This window comes from Carassius carassius, chromosome 12 (genome assembly GCF_963082965.1).
Source record: "Carassius carassius chromosome 12, fCarCar2.1, whole genome shotgun sequence".
NCBI lineage: Eukaryota > Metazoa > Chordata > Actinopteri > Cypriniformes > Cyprinidae > Carassius > Carassius carassius.
In genome coordinates, this window is record NC_081766.1 from 2,693,991 (window position 1) to 2,709,349 (window position 15,359).

General features: G+C 35.4%; 1 protein-coding gene across 1 annotated transcript in view; it reads left to right on the forward strand.

Moving 5' to 3' along the window:
• Positions 1–3,412, forward strand: part of LOC132154469 (potassium/sodium hyperpolarization-activated cyclic nucleotide-gated channel 2-like) — a 64,465-nt gene extending 61,053 nt beyond the window's left edge. Inside the window, exons 7-8 of the mRNA XM_059563033.1 lie at positions 3–167; positions 1,889–3,412. Coding sequence (XP_059419016.1) covers positions 3–167; positions 1,889–2,829 — 1,106 coding nt within the window. The 3' untranslated portion in view covers positions 2,830–3,412. The remainder of the gene's footprint in view (positions 1–2; positions 168–1,888) is intronic.
• Positions 3,413–15,359: the final 11,947 nt, after the last annotated feature.

The following is a 15,359-nucleotide window of genomic DNA, read 5'->3' on the forward strand; positions in this document are numbered from 1 at the left end:
AGAGATCTGTCTGCTGACGCGAGGCCGTCGTACAGCGAGTGTGAGAGCGGAGACCTACTGTCGTCTGTATTCGCTCTCCGTGGACAATTTTAATGAGGTTTTGGAGGAGTATCCCATGATGAGGAGGGCCTTTGAGACTGTGGCCATTGACCGACTGGACCGCTTGGGTAAGCAAAACCTGAAACACCTTCTCAAAGAACAAAAATGTGAAAATTTTAATGCCTTAAAGGATTATTCAGGGTTAAATACAGCTTAAGCTTTAAGGACAGCATCTGTGTTGATTACCACAGGTCGTAAAATTGACTTGTTGTTAATGTTGAGCTTGTAAAAAACTACAGAAAACCTGTTAACAGTAATGCACTTGTCTCATTAACTTTTAATTATGGGTTTAAAAGCAAAATGTGGATTCGATCTGACGTGTTTCTTAGCCATGTACAGCATAAACAATTAGCACAGTCCTTTAACAGGGTAAATGATGATAGATATTAAGGAAGTAAATTGGAAGTAAAAGGCACAGTCTTTTTTGTTCAAATCTATCATAGTATTTAATAAAGTTCCTGTGGATTCTGCATAAGGACAAGAAAATTGCTCACAGCAGGCGAGTTGAAATTTGACTGTGTTTTAAGTTCACTGCAGTTGAAAGCAGTGAGTTTATTACCAAGGTGTGTTTTTTTAATGGCTGTGATGAATGAATGCTTTAACAAGGATACATTTAAGAACAACTTCTCATAAAGTGTTTAGCATGCCAAATACACATGCTGAGATGTTATGCCTTTGAAATTGATGTTTAAAGAACTGCTGTTAAAAATATGATAGTATATAGAAAAAAATAGGTCAACATACTAAATGATGTCATTAACAGACCAGTCAGTTGTTGCTGGATGACTAGTCAACCATCCTGATCAATACCTATATTGTTAAATCAGTTATAAAATCGCATAAATCATCAATTTAACATCGGACTACTGAATATGGCTTTTGTTCATAGAGCAAGTTGTATCAAGTCTGTATTTTTCCTCTAGACTTTTTTTGGTGATAAAAATGCAGATTTTGCCACAAAGTAGTGCACTAAAAGGTGCTGTAGTGAGTTTTCTGTTACTTTTTATGTGTTTATAAGGTTGTGATTCAGTATGTTTTTCTAAAAATATTTATTATTTGAACAAAATATTAATAATACTTGACCAAAATAATAATAATAATAATAATAATAATTTTTATTGTTGTTGTTTATGATAATCATTTTATAATATGTGAAATTTACATAATAGGCCATGATTAAACTTAAAACGAAATTGATATAAATTAACCAATTAATTCATTATAAAAAAACACTATAAATTATAAAATAAAGTTAAATATTAATGTATTTATTTGATAATATTTCTTACAATAAAGCATGTTTGTAGGGTTAAGCATGACAGAATGAAAAAAAGTGGGATTATTTATTTGTTTTCTTTTCATTTAAAAACTTAAATCAACTAATGTGGCGCACTTGGCTAAGGCACTGATTCCAAAACCATGAGGACATAGGTTAAGGTTGACCTGATGTACGTTCCATTTCTGTGGAGTGGTGTTGGTGCAGTGGATAAGATGATGTCTTTGGTGTGAGAGACCCAGGTTCGAATCCACTGTGAGACACCAATGTGTCCCTGAGCAAGACACTTAACCCCTAGTTGCTCCAGAGGCGTGCGAACTCTGACATATATAGCAATTGTAAGTCGCTTTGGATAAAAGCGTCAGCTAAATGAATAAATGTAACAAAATATAGAATTTTTTGGGGGGATTCTTAAAATTTGGGATAATTCTGTAGTTTTTATGCTCTGTTAATGGAATGCAAAAGTATACCGTACTTTTGAAAAATGGCAGTTATTTTCATCTCTCATTGCAGGAAAAAAGAATTCCATCCTAATGAACAAAGTGCAGCACGACTTAAACTCCGGCATCTTAAACAACCATGAGAACGAGATGATCCAAGAGATCGTGAAGTACGATCGCGAGATGGTGAAGCTGATTGACCTGCAGCGCCCACGCGCCATGTCTATGACGGCCTCCATCCCCGGCGGGTTCTTTGCTCCACCTGGCCAGTCTCAGGGCGGCAGCTCTGCCATCGCTTCTCTACAGCAGGCAGTGGCGATGAGCTTCTGTCCCCAGTTTGGTCCGATGGTGGGTCCCAGCACCATGCAGTCACCCAGGATGGTCCGACGTTTCCAGGTAGTGCAAAACATTGCTAGCCCGGTGACGGTTTCTCCACAACAGTCTCAGTCGGCACTTGCCGCACTCGCCGGTGGCACTATGGCCAGTCTGCCGGTTCAAAGCCCGCTAGCGGCAGTGGGTGGCCGAACTTTCCAGTACGGGAGCGGACCAATGGGCACATGCTCCGGATCTCAACTGTCCCTCATCCAGCAACAGCACCTCCCCAGTCCCACACGGCCCAAAGGAACCCAACCATTGCAACAAACAGGGAGCCTGACACAGGATGCCAGAACCCTGTCAGCTTCCCAACCCTCCCTGCCACAAGATGGCGCACCACCCGTCGCACCCAGCCCACCACCGTCGACCCGTGTCTCCTCAATGTCGATCGGCCCAACTCAAGCACCCCATCCTGCCATCCCGGGGCCTTCTGGGGTCCGAAGTGCAGTGCTTCAGAGAATGGCGCTCCCCCACCAAGCCTCAGCAGCCGCAGTTGGGAATTACCCATCCACGCCGGCCCCTTCAGGCACTCCACCCACCGTAGTGGGACCAGACTCGGCTATACGCAAGAAAGATTCCATAGTCAGCCTTCCCGAGACGGACTTCCCAGCCAGATCCCGGCTATCGTCCAACCTCTGACAAGAACTCTGAGACTCTTTGCGATACTTTTTGTGAGTCACAGTTCGTTCTTTTTGCTCGAGTCCCGTGCTTGTAGGGTGGCTTTTCATAGGAAACAAAGGGAGGGTGTTCAGACAGACTTAAGGTGTGGTCACATTTACTGAAATATTGCCTGACGAAAATCATTCCAGTAGGAATCCTCGCAAACGTGGGTTTCACGTTGGCAAATATCGCTAATGTGACCTCACCTTTAACGCTAATAGATTTAACGTCTCTGCTAAGAATTGATTCACGAGGTTGGATGCCTCGCTAGTGTAGCTAGTGCCGCCCCTGTACAGCTTCTGATGCCTCTTAATATATTTGTCTTTATTGTCTCGAGTGAAAGGGAGAAATCCTGTCGTGTGTTACGTGGTGTTTTCCGTAGAGTTCATACAATGCAATCGGGCGATTAGAAAATCAGGGACTTGCAAGAGATGACAATGATCTGACACTTTGCAAAAGTGTTTTGGAACGTCTTCATTCTTTCTGTATAAGCTCTACTCGTAGCAATCTAATTATCAGTCTTTCATTTTGTTGTAAAATATAGCAAAAAAAAAAAATATATATATATATATTTATATTTATATTTATATATATATATATATATATATATTATGGACCGCTGGTCGATCTTGCATCTTAATGTAAATAAGGAGGTAAAAAGGGGAAAAAATAAGTTCTGATAGAAAACACACAAATTGTATTAACTCGAAAACCAAAGTTGAGCTTGAACACAAGTTTTGATTGTGTCTGTGTCAACTGAGAAAAGCAAGTCAAACGAAATCCTCTATTTAACTGCCTTGATTCAGAGTTAAGAAGCCATATACATGGTCTGTGTGTGTGCGTGTGTATTTGTGCACATATGCTTATTATTCTTTTAATTTATACAACTTTTTTTAATGAACAGGAGTGTAATGCTTACATTTTTACGCCGTTTCGTTAAGCGTGTTGATAAAGGCAATACTTCACTGCATTGGGGTTGCACCGAGAGTCGAGACTTAAATGCAATGGGTCGTTTAAATTAGCAGGCAAACCAAAATAATCATGCTGTTTTTTGTGCTCCATGTTGATCTGCACATACAATATAATTCTGCAATATTCTCACCCTGCCTTTTATACGAAAACTTCATATCGCAGCATAAGCAATTTAATCAGCGTTATTCAGAGAATCTTCAAAACCTTGTCTTATAAGGCACCGGATAATGTTGCACTGTTTTCCCAATATTTTGCTAAATTAGTCGTAGTTTTCTAAAGTTATTTGTAATTTATATCACTTTATGTTTGGTGATCTACGGCAGTTATGCGTTTCATTGATGGAAACAAGTTTTGTAATGTATTATGTATTATTTTTTATTACCTCAGTCATAATAAATTGTACACAGACAAAAATCACAATTTTGGAAAGGTCAAAGGTCAGAAAGGTTAGCTGTTCCCATGTAGAACTTAATTTTTTTTATATTTATATATGAATTAATAATATAAAATAAAAACAGTATTATCTATATAATGTAATATTATTGTAAAAATATCTTCTAGATTTATTTATTTATTCTATATTTTGCAGTTAAACAGTGGCATTTTTATAACATTGCCTGTTGTGTTATAAATAGATCCTGATTTGCACAAATTACTGAGTATCTTAAACATGCTGCATATTAATGGCCTGTAAACGAAATCCAAAGTTTGTGCGTGGGCTCAGTTTGCAGGCCTGTGAGCGCTGGCTGAATCGTTGATTTGTTGATTGCTTGCGAACAGATGTAAACTATTGGGTTGATTTACGAACTTGTCTCTTAACAAGAATGTAGCTGCTTGTTTCAATGTCAATTGCTGCAGAGTTTTCTCACTTGAACTTTGAAATTGTAAATATGATGCTGTACATTATTTTATGTGCAAACATTGGCAGTAAAATAAGAAAAATAATTTTAGAAAAACAAAAACGAGACTGGTGCATAATGAATTTTGAATGTATGCCACGTGGCATTATTGATGTGACCTGAATATTAACAACTGCCATGTAAATAGATCAGTAATAATTCAAGCAAAATGGAAACCGTGTGTATGTGCCGATTATTTGTAGTGATCACGTCCTTAGTACTTTAATCAGATACGTCTAGAAAGCTTTTATTTTTCTAAGCCTTGTTTCTCTAAAGGTGGTCTATCTGTGGTTTATTGTACTGTAACACAAAAAGCACACTTTGTCCCTTTAGCGACCTCTATAGGACAGGCATCATCACATTCCCCAGTTGCACGGGAAGATTTAGAGATTATGGGAATTGTGCGATTGAAACTGGCAGCTAAATCAGTTAAAACAAAAACAAACAGAAGTGTATGATTGACAACATTCCCTGAAACACAAGTGTATTGGTTACTATTGATTTTACAATAAACAGTAAGCCTGAATTTACACTGTTGATATGCACAGATCAGATCATGTTGCATGCAAGAGCACAAACAGATGCGATCATTTATTTCTTTCTTTATTTACATCTGATCTGAGTTACTTTAAAATGTGGTTCTAAATCTGAAATGTGTCTGATTTGTCTGGTCATCTGGTCAACATCTAAGCACTTGTGTCCATCAGTCTAAAATCAACATTTGGTGCCTCACTAAGGTCAGTGAATGCATTGGATTTTCACCATTGCCTTTTGTGTCTTTCACCCAAAAGAGAAATTTAGCATTGCATCACTTGCTCACCAATGGTTCCTCTGCAGTGAATGGTTGCCGTCAGAATCAGAGTCCAAACAACTGATAAAAACATCACAATAATAATCCAGTTAAAAAGTTATCCACACCACTCCAATCCAACAATTTACATCTTGTTAAGTAAAAAGCTGTGTGTTTGTTAAAGACAAACCCATAATTAAGACATTTTTAACTTCAAATCGTTGCTTCCATAATATTCCTTTCTCCAGTGATATAATCACCTCGTCTGAATCAGGAAAGAAACATGCACAGATCAAGATCTGTTTTCAAGCCAAAATGGTCTAAAACGGTTCTAAACAAATATATTGGTGGATTTTTTTATGTGAGAGGGCAACAGAAGTTGGACTTTTTAAGTGGAGGAAACGTTATTATAGATTATGGACTTATATATTGGCAAGAAGCAATGATTTTAAAGTTCAAACATCTTAATGATGTATTTGTACCTTTGAAAAAAGTAGCTTTTGGCTTCACGGGATGTTAACTGATGGACTGGAGTGATGTGGATTACTTTTGGATTATTGTGATGTTTTTATCAGTTGTTTGGACTCTCATTCTGATGGGCACCCATTCATTGCAGAGGAACCACTGGTGAACAAGTGATGTGATACGATCTCCCCTGTCTAGGGTAGAGGACAAGGAACAGATGAAAAAAAAAAGATTTCCAAATAAATTAAACAAATTGAACGTCTTCAGAGCCCCGGTCTTCGGTCCCAGCACTGATTCAACACCCAGACCATAAGATAAACAAAAAAATAAAGATTTATTAATAGAACATAAGAAACAGAGACATCTACATGGAAGCAAATTAAATTCAGGAGGGGGTAAAGGCCAAGATAAACAAAAATATAGTCTAAATACTTTAGGATTCTAAATAACCTAAACACAAAATAACGATGCACACCAAAAGACAATACTAAACCTACCTCCCTGACTACCCATAAACAGGAGAAAAGAATATATAAAAATAAATGGCACCCACCTCCCTACAGCTTCCTTAAATCATAAAGTACTTGGAAAATAAATAAACATGAAAGCAACTAGCCCTGCACTCAGGGATTCAATAACAAGAGTCCTACAACAATCAGTCACCAAAAAGAAACCACACCTCTGAAACAGGCGACAGGGACTCTTCACAAAAAAGACGGAGGGAAAACCTCCTGTCCCCTCCTGTACTGGAGAACTAGCTGGCTTTTATGGTTAGGAGAACAGTCACAAGAGCAAATCAGCAGAGGCTGACACTTAACAACAGGTGTTGCTTCTTAACCTGACGAAAAAGCAGAAACAAGAGAGAGATACAACAGGCACACTCAAGATACGTACAATTACGTAACAGATGCTACATTTCTCCAAATCTGTTCTGATGAATAAACAAGCTCCTCTACATCTTGGATCACCTGAGAGTGAGCTAATTTTCATTTTTGTGAACTATTCCTTTAAGTGAATGTAAATATATCAGATCTGTGCATTAGACTTTGTGTAAATTCAGCACAACACCGCGTCTGCACTGGACCATGGTGTGTTGCTACCTAGACCTGGAGCTAAAAATATCTGCTAGTTTCCTTAAGACAAACAAAAAAACATAACTGGTAAAAATTTAACTAATAGACTAGTGTATTAAATAACTTTTACAAATGCATATGTAATTTAAATTAGAAGACCAAAGAACAGATACATCACAAACTGGCTTTGAAGTAATGGTCAAACATTAAAATTCTAGTTTAAGAAATAATAGTCAGAAGTCTAAAAAAAGAAACTAGCATATGTGCTCTGTTGAGTATCATATTTGATACATCAGGCTTTTATGGCTCATATAGTATATAGTGAATTTTATTCAGATTATATTTAACAAAAATATGCAATTTGGTGCAGTTTCTGATATTTATATGTCAACAACTTAAGATAATAGTTCATAGTGTGAATAAATGAAAGACTACTGACATAAAATGAAACAAATATCAGTTGTCACTTTATATCTCCCAATAAGATGATATTAAAATGCTTCATTTTATGATCAAAGCTCTGTAGTTTCAAAACATTATGCAACGCAATACAATGATGATTGAATGAAGAACAAATAAACATTCTTCAGAAGCCTGATGGATCATATTTGATACTCGCATATTAACAGGATTTAAATGATGTGTGGATGATATTCACTGCAAAATGACGTGAACCATGACTTGAAGGTGGATAATTAGTAGAATTATATAAGCATACTAAAACCATACTATCAAACAGATGACAGAAGGCATGTAGTAAATAGTGTGCAACAGGTTTTCCAGCAAAGGTATGATCATGCACTCTCAGAAATAAAAGTACAACAGCTGTCAGTAGGAAGGTACCTTTTCAAAAGGTGCATATTTGTTCCTAAAGGGTCTATTTTGGTACCTTAAAGGTACGTATTAGTACTTAAAGTCTACATATCATAACCTATTAGGTACAAAAGTGTACTTTTTGAAAAGTTGCGGCACCAGTCACAGCATTTACACCTTTATTTCCGAGAGTGTGTTAATAATTTAGAGGCCTTAGTAATTTGCATATCAAATACTATGCAGTTGGCTTAAATACACAAATTTACTTTACGTTTATGCATTTGGCAGATGTTTTTATTTAAAGTGATTTGCATTGCATTTAAGATATACATTTGAACAAATCATGCATTCCCTCGGAATCAAACCCATGACCTTGGTGTTGCAGTGCCATGCTGTTTGAGCAACAGGAGTGCAAGAAATTCAGTTCATAAAAATAACTTTATATCAGACTGAGTGGAAAAACAAATTGTCTGGAGAAGACATGCGTTGACGTTTGTCAACTGATGGCATGTTGCTTCTATTGTAAACAGTTCTGTTGATTATAATGGTAGCTTTCTGCTTTTAAAATATAGTGGTGTGACACTTGCGTTCAGTGTAGATGTGGTTTAAAGGCATAATTTCAATCAAACCTAAAAAAGCCCCAATAAAGACTGCAAACTTAACCTCCACATGCATTTAAGAGTCTGATATTTATCTGAGAAAAGAAGCTAGGAAATGACAGCTCGTCGACCGAATGGCTCGATGAAACGTTATCACAGGATTGCAATGGAATCTCTCTCCTTTGGTTTCTTAGTAAAGGCACATTCTGTTTCCTGCGAATAAACCTTTCAGTTCTGCTGGGGTTTTATGTTCTTTTGCCCGAGGACAGAAACCGCGCTTTAGTTCGTTTTAAGCATTGGTCGATAAGGATAGGTATGGCAGTGAACGTATGCCAATAACTGGACCGTTTTATTTACATATGTACACACATTTGAATATGTAATGGTTTTAGCTCTAATTAAGCTGGTGTCTGATTGTTCGAATGGAGATCGCAGCCAAATGTGAGTATTTTAACGTCACTCCACGGCAGACTCTTATAGTACCCGTTCACACTCACCGCAGGCCTTGTCTGCCGTTAAGTCATCTGTGTTGAAAACGTGACAGTTTTATTCTGCTTTTCCAGTGCGGATGTGAGCGAGGCAATCTTCTCTGCAAAAGCTTGAAGGACAGGCGGACAGATTGACTGAACATTCCTCCATTTTTCCCGGCATCAAATGTAAATCAGGGTACTTTATGTTTTTGTTAAGAGAAGTGCCCCCCGTCCCCCTGTCTGTCTGATTCTTTTCTGTTTTGGCAATGTGCCCCAATGCACAATGTACTGTAAATACCTAGTGCCTAGTATGTCTAGTTTCCAAATAGTCTATTTTTAGTCATATGTGGCTCTATGAAAAACAAAATGAGAAGTGTATGCTTTTTCTTCTTTTAAAGGGAACGTTTACCCCGAAAATGATTTGCTTTAAGCATCTTCATGCAGCCTTTTTCTACAAAGTTCACTGTGACCATGTTTATCAAACTCCAAAAGGACAGACAAACAAGCAAACAAATATGAAAATTAACTGTTTGTTTAAAACAAGAACAAATATCTGCAAATGGGTTAAAAAAATGAAACTTAATTCATAGGGAAAGCAAGATTAATTTTCTTACCCTATTCTTTCTTGTTTCTAGACATAAACTGAGGCATTCATTTTGATTATTTATATATATATATATATATTTTTCCTTTTCTTTTTTTTTTCAGAAAACAAGACTTAATGTCTTGTCTTTTTTTCAAGTATGTTAGTATGTTAGTGTAAAGTATGTTGATTTAAGGATGTGTTTATATTATTTTTTTAATAGAAAACAAGACAAAATATTACCTAAGAAAATCTCTAAGAAAATCCCTTTTTTTCCCTTGCATTATAGTGTTATTTTAGTTATTTTATCATTGAGATACTATTATAGGTTTTATTAATATTTTTAATTATTTTAGTAATTTTATTTTTTCCTTTTTTTTTAGTTAAAGTTTTAGTAATTTTTGGGGTATTTTTGTGTTTTACATTTTTTTACATAGCTATTTTATATTCATTTTATTTCCGTTTTAATTTGAGTTATTTTAGTACATCAAGTTAAACTGATTGATTAGTTAACTGAAAATGAATATATATATATATATATATATATATATTAAAAAATATATATATATATATCAAGTAGTATTTTTTATGGTTTTAGTGTTAGTTAATTATAATATCGCTGGTGCATGATTCATGTAAAGTCATCTAAATTCATACAGATTGAAATCTAGACTGTTATTTACAGTTGTTTGGCAGACATTGATCTCTGAACTGTATGAAAACACTGCATGAAGATTCTGCACAGAAAAACAGATAAGAGTATACAGATTTGGAACAGCATAAAGGAGAATAAATACACAGCATTTTAATTTTGGGGTGAATTAATCCTTTAACCTTGCAATATATGTACAGTAGCTGCTAATTAGTGTTAGCAAAACGAATAACCCAGCATAACCTCCTCGTGTGGGGAAAACACGACTTGCACATTTCTGTTTGTCTGGAACTCTGAGCTGCATGTCTGTATACACTACAATGAGTGAGGACTCTAATGGGACCATTGTTTTAGAACTACCAAAAGCCAGATTTTACTTTAGCACCGGTCATGTAAGAGGTTCTGGGGTTTTGCTGTTGCAGTTCATAGACATCACAGCAGATTCTATGATGATGAGACTTTTTAGCACAAAAAAGAGATGGAAAGATTGTGTTATTAGTGTTTTCGAGACTATTAGCAAGAGGAAAAATGGCACATATAAACAGCAACTGCAATAAAATGTTACAATTCCAGCAAAAGTATTTTAATTGGGTCACAATTATCAGGATGCAAAATTACTGCAATCCTTGGATTACTAATTTATCACAATTTTTAATTGAAGTCAACAAAAAATGGCATCTACAGTGCATTTCATTTCCATTACACTACATCGACATACGAACTCTGGGACGTAAAGACTGAAGGTCAGGTTCGACCTCCAGAGCATCTACACAAATTTTAATAATGCTTTTAATATTTAAATCTATTGCTGTAACTGGGGTAAGGGGTTGCAGCAATGAAACTTTCAGTAAACAGATACAATTTTGTCTTCCAATAAAAGTTATTTATTGGCATCTGTGATGCCAAAGAGAAACTTTAGCATCTTTGGAATTTAAATACTTAAAATTTTCTTCAAACTAATAATAATAATAAAAAGGCTCTTTTAAGAAAGCAAAAATTTTTCATTTATGGTATCGCTGCATAGAAAAACCTTTTGTGTAATAAAAAGATTACAGGCATTTCAAAGGTTCTTCACTGAACCATCAAGAATGTAAATGTTTGCACAAATTTTGTAATACTTTAGATCATTTGAAAGGCCTGAATTTCTTTTTTTCCTTCTTTTTAACGCGGTCAGATGGGAGAACAGCAGCAAAGTCTTGTAAATTCACGGCGTGTTTCATGTCTTTGTCATTAACATGCGGCCGCAGCTCTATTCAGAGATGTGATTTTATATGTAGCTAACGCTTCTTGTTTGAATATTCATGTGGGACCTTCCAGTGTTTGTGTAGTATCAGAGAGGGTTTTAACAAGAGCAAACTGACTTTGATAGTGCAAATATATCCCTGACTAGTGTTCTGTCTCAGAGCTGTCTTCAGTACCGTGTGTCTCTCTTTCTGTCCGCTGTCGATTCTCATACACTCCCACAAGCCATCCAATTAAACCCGATTCAATGAAACGTCAGATTAGGCTGCTGTGGAATAAATGGATCCGGATTTGTGTCTATTTCTGCTGACCCAAGCCCAACGTAAGCTCTGATGTGGCTAATGCCGCCGTGTCCTCTGCCTGATATTTATTTGGTTTCTTTCTGTAAGGATGATGATGAGATGTTTGTTTGTCTCACTAATAAAAATGTTCTATGGTGGTGCAGAGATATAAGTTGGTAAAACCACAGTATTTTGATATATATATATATATATATATATATATATATATATATATATATATATATATATATACCATGTAACATTTTGATTTAGCATACCATGGTATGCAATTGGTACAAACAAACATCATAATTTGGTTAATATATATATATATATATATATATATATATTGGGATTATTGATAGGATTATACTGTATATATTTTAAACAAGGAATCATACTTTTTTTAGGTTCTCATTCCCCTTTATTCAGTTATTGATTTGAACCTAGTGAACTTGACCATTAAATAATTATAAAATAATAGTTAATTTTTTTATTTTTTTTATTTTCATTTTGAATTATTGTAATTTTAATTAAATGTTTTGCATTTGTGAAATATATGTAGTATGCAGTCATTTATAAATATTTATAGAAGTTACAGCCTTTTGCCATACTGCAATTAGGATTGGATGCAATTATAGTAATTTATTTCTCTCATAATTTTAAAAGTGTGTGTGTGTGTGTATATGTATGTAGTAAAAGGCTGTGATTTAATTTAGTATATTAAATATTTTATATTCTTTTTTTTCCATTATTATTAAATATTGTATATATTTAAAATTAAATCAAGGATGCATCAAATCGATAATATGTTATATATTAATAATCATGCATCTCTAAAGAACATGGTATTAGAGGTATTGGTATCACTTTTTGCATGGTATATTTTTATGGTAAAACCGTGGTGTTGTTTTTAAGCGATGTGTCTGGCTTTGCTGCTGTTCTCCTGCTGATAATGGGCTACATTTTTGAGAATGTGTGTTTCACTGCAAGATCCCTGAGCCTTAATCTCTGTTTGCGCTGTGAATGTGTGATTCCCTCCTCTGAATGCACTCGCACTCACTCCATTGTGTGCATATAAGTCAGCCGTTTGAAGGTCACTCGAGGTGCACTGGGCTAGAGCGGTTTTGGTCCAGTTGGCAGAATGAGGACTTCATGTGCCAGAATCGCTCCTGCATCAGACCCATCATCCCTCTTAGTATTAAGCCATAACGGTTCCAACTCCAATCCTCCTGCTTGCATCATTCAGTGGTTGTGATAACTAGCCATAGTTCCATCCTGTTTTACTCTGTTTTTAACAGGACTGGAAGGTGAAAACAAAACTCCAGCACCTCCAACAGATGCCCAATATGATAATCTGCTTGTAGTTTATGATCCATGGTGGTGTTGTGCCAAATCCAACCTCTCATCAACATAAATCCCCTGATGAACTGCCAGTGGCAGCTGTTTGTATCTGATCATGTAAATACAGTCATATTTAATATTTTACATGGGTTTTAATGTTATCACATGTCAAAAAAAAAAAAAAAATATATATATATATATATATTTGTTTAGTTTTTGGCTAAAATTCTAATATATGCTGAATATATGTTGTAAACAGCACAGTAATATATATATATATATATATATATATATATATATATAAATTGTTTAAAAAAAGCTAAATGACAAATTATGTTACGTAGCACAAGGGGCAAATAAATAAATGTCCTATCTTAAAAAAAAAAATAATAATAATAATACATTTGGAAAAATGCTAAAAAGCATTTCAATGTTTTCCATATGGTATCATAAAATAATTTTAAAAAATGTAAATGAATATCATGATATTATTTGAAGAAGAAAAAAACAGACTTGTTTCTTTTTATATTACTCATAAAGCACACATTAGTATAACTACTGTTATTGTTGTGCTGTACAAAAAAGTAAAAATAAATAAAAACATTTACATTCAGAGATAAATTAAAAGTAAAATTCAATAACATCCCTCAATACCCAGTAGACGTAAAAGCCTGAGATAATAAATGAGCTTTTAACAGAGTTTTAAACTAACTATTTGGAGCTGCTCTAACACGCAGAGGTAAAAGACTCCACAATCTAGGTGCAATTAACAAAAAAGCCCGGTCACCCCTAAGTTTTCATCTAGACCTATAGGACCAATTAGAAGCAGATGATTAGAGGATCTAATAGATCTAGTAGGTGTGTCTTGGGGGTGTAAGTGTGCGTACTGGGATTTAAAAGACACCAACTTGTGTACTTTAATGGTTAAGACTACAGTAATCTTTATTTTAGGCTTTTATTTTTGTATTTAGGACATGTGGTTAGTAATACTATAAAAACTCCCATGCCGGCTGATGTCTAAGACTGCAACATGCAAAGTCTCCTGAATATAGGAGTAATCTGATACATCAGTGACAATGTTGTTGAAGCGTTCCTTGGAAATGATGACTTGTTGTGCAATAAAAGATAACATTGGCATACAAAATGGGATTGTTTTACTGTTTCTATTAGCTTTCTGTCATGTTCTTCCCTAATACCTGCACCATATATAACAGGTATTTTTGCATGTATAAACAGGAAAAACATCATTTCATTTCTTTGAATCCAATTTGGGTCACTTTCTAATATTGTTCTCAACACGATTCATCTGGTCTGGTCATATAGCACTGATTGAATTGGTGAAACGTGGCCACTAATGTTTCCATGCGCCACTGTTCTTTCACATCAAAATCCACTGACATGTTTGTTTAGAACTGTTTTGACTAGCAAATGGTGCTTGATCTGTGCATATTTTTCTGCTGATTCAGATGAGATGACTTTTTCACTGGAGTAAGTATGGATAGAGGAGTCGTTTGACATTAAAAACAAATTTGTTGGTTGATGATTAGCATACGTTTTGTTAATTTTGGAACTGGTTGCTTGATCAGAGTTTATTCAGCTCAGTTTTTGCCAGAATGATTTACTGGTTTTATTTTACGATGATAATTGTTTCTAATGGGGATGTAAATGATTTTCATCATTTACATGGGTTAGTTGGTGATTTTATTGACATCCAAATCCAGAATGCTGGTGTTTTTCTCCCACCACCTGCGTAAAAATCCCTGGCCAACTTACCTACTGTTTTTGGCAAACACCAAGGTCATGTGGTAATTTAATTGCCATCCAAATCCACTTCTCTGGGTTTACGATTCAAAATTCTGTGTTTCAACACCGAATGGTAACTGTTGCACTAATTGCCGTAATTTGCATGTATATTTATTACTGAAAGAAATTAATAAATACCGAAATGCTGAAAAGTATTTAAAAGAACAATATTTCATAACTGCTCCACCACAGCGAGTGGGAGCTGTTAAGAAAAAAAGAAGAAAGAGAAGAAAAGCATGTAAACATTTGCAATAGGTCATTAATATTGTGCCATTGTGCCAGTGTAATGAATTGACGCCTTTGTAATCGTCGGCAAGAAGGAGGCGGGAACCGGCGGACAATCAAATAACATTTTAATAATCACAAAATAAAACAAAACAGCGCACCAGCCCCTCACGGACGACTGGTGCGCACAAAATAAAACCAAAACCTAAAATAATGCCCAGGCCTGGTCCTCTCTCCCCAATCACTGGAATTACAAACAGGTGTTAATCATTAATCATTTGACCTCCTTATTACCGCT